Source organism: Cibotium barometz, chromosome 14, assembly GCF_041138505.1.
Source record: "Cibotium barometz isolate CiBa-2024 chromosome 14, ASM4113850v1, whole genome shotgun sequence".
NCBI classification, from domain to species: domain Eukaryota; kingdom Viridiplantae; phylum Streptophyta; class Polypodiopsida; order Cyatheales; family Cibotiaceae; genus Cibotium; species Cibotium barometz.
In genome coordinates, this window is record NC_141059.1 from 44,066,327 (window position 1) to 44,074,131 (window position 7,805).

The window sequence follows — 7,805 nt, forward strand, 5'->3', positions numbered from 1 at the left end:
GCTAATTGGAATGGGCGTGGCAATGAAGCCATGGGCGTTTGCTTCAAAAAACTGAATGGAATGGCCGTTCGCTTCATAATCGAAAGAGAACGGGTATTCGCTTACAAGATCTCGAATCAAACATATGACGCAGGCGTGACAATTGCAATTGTGCACTAGAACGGGCATTTACTTCTCAAGGGAGAAGGAACAGACGTGGAAAGTCTAGGAACGGACGTGGCAGGAACGACCATGGCACAGTCAGATTGGGAATTTCCATAATTGATTGGGGCTTAATGGTTGTAGGTCTGACAGCCTCCCTAGATATTCTATGTTAGTACAATATCCCTCTAGATTGAATGCACTTTATGCCCAATTAAATGCATTTAATCTATTTTTAATTCCTCTACTAGTTTTAGGCAGCAGATCTTACCGGATTTGGGCTGTAGAGGAAAGAAATGGACGTGGCAGATTTGCCACGGTCGTGGCCTGATACGCGAACGGACATGCACTTCTTAGAGCTACTTGGCAAAATGCTGTTTCGCTTGGGACTTTCTTCCTTCTCCTGCTGATTCAGGTATCTTTCCATGATTTTTTTTATGTTTTTGTTTTAACAAAAGGAGCTAGAGCTAGTCTCTAGCTACTTATTGATGCCTATAATGCATGATTTAAGCTAACAAATTGAAATTAATTAGATGATTAAGCTAAAATACAAACATAAAGAAAATCACAAAAAATTGAGAGGGATGTTAAAGGCAAGGTAAGGGCGCTCACATGCTTCTCCCGCTCTCGGTGAAGACTCGAATGCTCCAATGCTCGATTAACAACCAAAGCTCCAGGTAATCATCATCAAAACATAAAACAGAACAAGGTTAATCAACCTACCGGTGGATTTTCACTCCAATTAGGCTAAAGCAAAGACTCTAGCTAATGAATCAAGTGAAGGACCCTAAGTCAAATGCCTTCCCCAGAGCAGCACCAAAGATGTTAAGGAATAACATACTACCTTGTATACGCAAGAGAAAAGAGAAGAAAAAGATGCATGCAAGGATCAAATCCAATGAATGACACTTAACCAACCCTATGAGGGTTAACTCTTCGATGTGAAGCTACTAGGGGCTCACTCCACACTCTCCTTGTGTCACCCAAGGAGAGATCCAATGCTAGGTAATGAATAAGAGGAAAGGAGCTATGGAGAGCTCAACTTCTACCTCATGCCAATCGTATATAAATGGGACATGGTAGATAACAATGAGAAGATAGAAGAGAAGAGAAGGACGAGCACTACCACTCCTACTCACATGCACCAACAATCATAGCAAGCAATCACCCTAGCAAGAAAGAAACCATAAACTCAAATGAGAGAGAGAGAGAGAGAGAGAGAGAGAGAAGGCAAACTCAATTAAGAAAAATGGGATTCTCTTTTCATATTTCATAAAATGTCTTATATACATGAGCTCATATTTCAATGTCCGACTGCCCAATTACAAGTGGGGGCCCAAAACTAGTCTTCCTAGTTTTACTAGCTCTATGTACATCAAATCCTCATGACCGGCGTTACACATGCGCTATTCCTTTTTGCCTTTTTTACAAAAAATCTTGGCTTAAAAGTACAAAGTACACATGTCATCGATGACCCACACACACACGTCTTGCTTGCACAAAGGAGATTCGAACCCACAACCTAAGGACTTTCAAACTCCATTCTAACTACTACGCTAACATGAGATCAACATTGTATATATTTCAATTGTGTTAAAGTTGGTCTCTACTTAGACTTGATAATAAACTCTCTGTGTCGGTACTTGTCTCATGCATGAGGGATGAGAAGATCCGTTAATCTTCTATTTAAAGAGAGTTCATTCAAGTCCTAACTACATCTGTCTCTCCCCCTTCTTTCTCTCTCTCTCTCTCTCTCTCTCTCTCAAAGCCAGCAGTGGACAGCTAAGCTCTAAGCAATAGCGAAGTGCAATATTGATGATTTAAACTTCTAAGCAATAATGAATTTAGAAATATTAAAATTCAAGCATTAATCATAACATACTAAAATGAAACCTTAGAAAAAAAATCCTACTCTAGAAAATCTCACAGAATATATTTATTTAATGGAAATGAAAAAAAAACATTTTGGTACCAATACATATATATATATATTATTGGTTTAAACCTACTAAAGCTTTAATCTTACACTAGTATACGGCAGCGAACGGGCCACAACATTAGTGAAGAGAGGTGTGTTAATAAAAGCATCTGTTTAATTTCTGAGTTCACTGTAGTTTGGTAGGCACAGCATTGCTTCTACCAAAAAACAGCTCCCCAAGGGGACGCAAAGGCGAAGAGAGAGAATATGCCCTTGAATCCTTCACCAGTATCATTCCTGTGAGGCCGTAAATAACATGTCAGCCGACGGCCATGATCGCACAAAGACCAAAAAGAGATCCTCTGTAAACTAAAATGATTCTGATTTGTCAAGAGATGTGAGCATTACCCAACCAAACTGCAAGGGTTCCACTTGCTCCCCAGAAAACAGCGTCCCCGATGCATTTGTTTCTGTACGAGAATCAATGGCCGGTTTTTGATCACCGTGTGTGTGTGTGTGTGTGTGTGTGTGAGAGAGAGAGAGAGAGAGAGAGAGAGAGAGAGAGAGAGAGATTGTTTTGACAGCTTAGTGTTGAATCACTCACATATACATCGTAACAAGGATTCCCCATCCTTGGAGCAGGGTTCCCCAAGATGCTCCCGTGAACCTACAATTCAAAACACATGTCGCAATGATGCACTGGAGCTGTACATTGAATCTGATTCTAAAATCAACATATGAATTAATTTCTAGCAGGATTACCAAAATGAGAAATCGGTAAGCTACATCATACATCAAGAAAATAAATCTCCTTGAGTGGGGCATCATACATAGTCTGTGTATAGGCTAGAGATAATATGTGTGTACAGTGTGTGTGTGTGTGTGTGAGAGAGAGAGAGAGAGAGAGAGAGATGAAGTTAGGACTAGCCAGCAGACCATGTATGATCCATGAGACGGCCCATGAGGGGGCATGATGAGAATTTGAACCCGAGATCTCTTTATTTGGAGCCTGATGCACAAACCATTGCGTGCACACGCTTGAGCCAGAGAGAGTTAATGTTTGCAAAGGCCGAAATGGCATATGAGACCAAATACAAAATATGAAGACCATGAGGGTCTTAAGGAAGAGAGAGAGAGAGAGGAGAGGGGGATAATTAGTGAGGGAAAGCTAGTACATCACATGGCGGCCATGTGGCCATTTGTAAAGTAATTTTTGGTAATATATCTTCTATTACGAAAAAAAAAAGGGAGAGGTGAAACAGGGCAGGCGAAAAATGGTACTAGGTCGGGACCAAGCTACACGTCATTAAGGGTCATCCTGCCCAGCCATCATTATCGTACCACTGCACCATAATGTGTTGCTGCCAACCATCCTCCCAAAAACATTATTCAAATGTGTTTCTTACACACCCAAAGGTGCCAACAATGACCTTCAACAATGGTCCCTATCAGGGCCTCCCACGCCTGGGTCCCTGCTACAAACAACAGGGGTGGTACCTTGCATGGAAATATCCTCAAAGAGAAACTTTAGGAGAAAACAAGGGTACTTATGGAGCTAGGTATGCTGCCTCACATTCAAGTGTCACAAACACAAACCCTCTGATGTTCTTGACATATCCCTGATGAAGTGTTCTTGACTTGGCAGTCAAAGAGCTCACTGTGACCTATCTTCTAAACCAGACCGCAGTACTAGCTTGTAACTGCAATAGCATAGGGGTCGGAGCCACAGTACTCGCCAACATTCATCAGAATAGACCTCGTCTGCAATGAAGCATACAACCAGAAGAACCCATCTGCAAGTGCACCCTTGGAAAGGTAGTGCATACTGAGGTTCATTCTTGGAGATGTGCTATTAAAAAAACCCTTACTATCGCGTGCATTCTAAGGGTATTTGCAAAATCACTTCCCTATTACCCTTCTTTTCTGATAAACTTGAAAGTTTACCTTATATTCCTATACAAATACCCCTTGGAGGGATCACTATGTAGAAACCCCATATAGCATGTGCGTTCAAGGGGTGATTAAAAAACCCCTACCCACAAATTTCCTAATTTAGATACACCCCTTCTTTAGATTTTGAGATGATAAAAGTACCCTTTTTTGGATGAATAATTTCACTTGTCAAAAAAAAAAAACGTATGTTGTAAATTTTTTTTTACAACTCTACAATGAAATAAAACCCTTATGTTGAACTCATGTGCTACCCTACATACTTTGTAGTGACCCCCTTGTGCATGTATATTTGAATGTGTATGAAGCGCTTTGAATAGCTTTATAGCACTCTCTCTCATACCCTTCTGCACACAGGTCGAGCTCACGGGTCAGGATGGAAGCAAGCTCAACCACACAACTTGCTGGGATGAAACTGAGAAATGCAAATGTGATGCCCTTTTTTCCTCACAGGAATTTCTGTGGCCCTTGCATGCGCAGATCTGACTCATCTTACTAGGAACCTCTCCACCTTCAAATTCGTGTTCAGGGATACTCATCCTGTCACAATCAGGCTGGTCTCCACAGATTTTTATGAAGGGGGCAATGCCTCTCAAACGCATTTCCCTATTGATCAAGCTTCTGGATGGCCTTCATTGCCGAGGACGACCCTGCGAACATGCTGACTTGTCTTGTTAAGTGCACAATCAGATCCAATCAAGATCCAAGCATCGTTTTCCAAGACCAGAATATGGCTCACAGCCCTGATATGACAAAATGTCAAATACCCAGAACTCTTGACAAAGGTGAAAGGGCATCATCTGTCCTTTTTATTGGATGCTACCCTAGCTCCTCCCCCCGCAGCCTGACACGTGGCACTTATCCCACATTGTGTCATCTCCTTCCTCTGTGTAGGGTTCATATGGCACATTGATACAAAACCCCCCATTGTTCCACCCTTTTGGGGATGGTGGGGAGTTTGGGTGGCTAGGCGGCAGGGGAGTGGGACCCCCCTGCACGTGGCGCTTCCTACAGCTTCTGCCATTTCTGGCATGGTATCAGAGCCGGTCTTCACGTCCGCTCTCGCCTTGGCATCCTCCCCACTTGGCATCGGCTCCTTCTGGTCCTGACCTTGGCCTTCACGCCCTCCTCATTGGTGTGGCCACCTGTTGTGCAGTCCGTGTGTTGGCATTCGCATGGAGGGGAGATGTTGGATGCTAACACCCCCCCCCCCCCAATTGTCCCGGATCCACCCTTTTGGGGATGGTGGGGAGTTTGGCCACGTGGCTAGGCAGCAGGGGAGTGGGACCCCCCTCCACGCAGTCGTTTCTATGGCTTGTACCGTTTGGGACACTTTTTTCTCACAAAAAAGGATCCTCGTTCTGCCACCATGCGCCTTTTACCTGAGAAAAAGATACTCTTGACTTGAATGTAACTTGATATTTCTTAAAATGCATCATGCCCAGATGACCATGCTACTTATGCAGACATGACATGCACAAGATTAAAAAGATAATGGTTTTAAAATCATGAGTACATTTTCAGAAACTATCACCAAGAAGATTTTTTGAAGACCATAGAAGCTAGTTGATTACATGGGCTAGAATGAAAGAAAGATAATTAAATTATGTTTCAGAGCCATACCACATCCTGTCGCGTGTGAAGAGAGCACGCGGAAGTAGGAGACCGTTCCCGATCATGGCAAGCAGCACTGTGAAGACTGAGAGTCCCCGGATGTTTGCAGGGTTTAGATAGTTTGTCCACTGGTCACACGATCATTGGCACATAATATCATCATTACTCAAATCAGCAGCTTGGTTTCTTATGCATGGGGTGCATCTGGAGGGTAAAATCGTTACTCAGTGGTACTTGAAAGTGCAGAATGACTAAGTAAAAGCCTTGCATCCATGTAGAATGCGTACCATTTGTGCTACTGGTGCCCACATAAAGAGGAGTGTGGCTGTCCAAGCTGAGACAGCACTAAGAAGCCTGGTTGCATCTGGAGGCAGCTTCTCCAAACGCCGCTGCAAAACCATGCCAAGAAGAAAAAGACACAGAACAAATAATGAGGAATCAAAGTGAAGCTTATAGTGCATGGTAATCTTATAGGCATGCTGTGTTCATCACCTGAGCTTAAAGCCAGACACCTAGGCCATGCATTTAACAAAGACTGTAAAATCCCTGACAGGGGAGTTTTCTGTTACAATTTTTTCTTGAACTAGAACCACCCTGACCATGCATGTTCCTGTACTACTTCAACGCAGTGGGCATAAATCTTACCAAAAATATCAAACCAATTGCAATAATCATTGTTATGATCCCTGGTAATATGGTTGGAGGTAGCAAGATGTCAAAGGTGGACCACATCACCTGCAAGTTTCACTTCAAGTAAGTTGATGTGTTTAGAAATTTCTGCCTAGGGCTAGAAGAAATCACACCACCATCTTGGCACAAAAAGATCACACAAATACTAGAACAAATACACCTACCTGTGGTAAGACAGACATCCCGCCGACGGTGATAACATCCTCCCAAATCTCCCATATGTGAGAGCTCAGAAGGCTCTTGTAATTAAAGAGGTTCAAAACAAGCCCTAGTCCCACAGCTGTGGTAGTCGCTGTGAAAGCAGCTGAAGGCATGGAACCAGCCATGGCGAGTTGGAGGAGCACCACCCATGTTGAGACCACTCCTACAGCCTGCACAACCATTGCTCCTGTTTCTCTTTTCTTGGCAAAGTAAGAGAGCAGAGAGAGGTTTCCAAGGAGGCCTGTCAATTGACCCTGAAGTGCCAAGCCCGGCCCATTTTGGGGATGGTGAGATTTGTACATAAAATGCAAACTAAGGAAAAGAAAAGAAAAGAAAAGAAAGAGGGGTGACAAAATACAAAGAGTATTTACCATCCATGGGACAGCAAAGAGGGCAATGCTGTTGCCATTCATGAGGTTTTGATAGTTGAGAAAGATTTGAGGCAACTGGAGTAATAGGAATGCGAAGGTAGCAGATCCGGCCAATTGGCCAGTGATGGAGTCCCATTGGGTGAGATCACTATTGGTGATATTTTCAACCTGCAAGACATGATTCATTAAAATTGTATAATCACCACACACACACACACACAAAGGCAAAAAAAAAAAGCACTGAACTATTCAACATATGCAGAGTTCACACCTGTTGGGCTGTAGGCTCGAAGGTGCCCTGCCCACCTGCTCCAGCAGCCACGTACTTAGGTCTTCTTTTGCCAAAAGAGGAAAGAGAAGGCCTCCAGTGCAGAGGCTGCAGTATCACGCCGGGCATGGCTGGTAGCTGAGCTGTGTGAATGCTCCTCCCTCTACCATCAAAACCTGCACAATCGCGTTGCACACACAGAGGCATAGTTCTAGTCCTAAAAAACACTAGACTGCCCATTGTAAACTCCAACTCCAGCTACAGCTACAAGCTCTGAATCACGCATGCAGCGCAGCAGCTCTCTGCACACAAGCTACGCTTTTGCTAGGAGAATCTGCCACAAAGGAGCGGGTGCTGCGATTCCCAAACCCACGATGGCAAGCCCTCGCGGATCCCCAAGTGGACGCCCCACCTCCTGCCACGTGTGACCGTCCTGTCCTCTCGTGTGGGACCTGCTCTGAATATCCCTACGTCCAATCGTCTTGTGGCACGTCACCCATTCTTTTCAACGACTCCACATGCCTCTTGACAAAGCACCACCTGCCCACGCTCACTTAGGAAAACGATTTTTATTGGTAAAGTGAAAATGTTCATATGTGTTTTTGTTTTTTTACATGATCGTCGAGTTCGAACTCACGTCCCATGCACTTAG

General features: G+C 43.8%; 1 protein-coding gene across 2 annotated transcripts; it reads right to left on the minus strand.

Annotated features, from left to right (window-relative positions):
- Positions 1 to 2,057: 2,057 nt before the first annotated feature.
- LOC147632060 (maltose excess protein 1-like, chloroplastic) lies at positions 2,058 to 7,525 on the minus strand. 2 transcript variants are annotated; one of them, XM_086808636.1, is made up of 10 exons: positions 7,157 to 7,525; positions 6,886 to 7,053; positions 6,478 to 6,768; positions 6,269 to 6,358; positions 5,911 to 6,012; positions 5,633 to 5,751; positions 2,996 to 3,068; positions 2,664 to 2,726; positions 2,468 to 2,529; positions 2,058 to 2,356 (listed from the first exon to the last, which is right to left on the minus strand). In XM_086808636.1, exons 1-10 carry the CDS (start codon positions 7,391 to 7,393, stop codon positions 2,278 to 2,280), a joined length of 1,284 nt encoding a protein of 427 aa, XP_086664762.1. In that variant the 5' UTR covers positions 7,394 to 7,525; the 3' UTR covers positions 2,058 to 2,277. The 2 variants fall into 2 exon arrangements, with proteins under 2 accessions (XP_086664762.1, XP_086664763.1); XM_086808637.1 differs by lacking the exon at positions 2,996 to 3,068 and having other exon boundaries at positions 7,157 to 7,522.
- Positions 7,526 to 7,805: the final 280 nt, after the last annotated feature.

Coding starts and splice junctions, on each gene's coding strand:
- LOC147632060 (XM_086808636.1), bottom strand. CDS start 7,393: ATGGGCAGTCTAGTGTTTTTTAGGACTAGAACTATGCCTCTGTGTGTG. Junction 6,013..6,268: donor CAATTGGTTTGATATTTTTG/GTAAGATTTATG, acceptor ATGGTTTTGCAG/CGGCGTTTGGAGAAGCTGCC. Junction 5,752..5,910: donor GGGCACCAGTAGCACAAATG/GTACGCATTCTA, acceptor TCGTGTGACCAG/TGGACAAACTATCTAAACCC.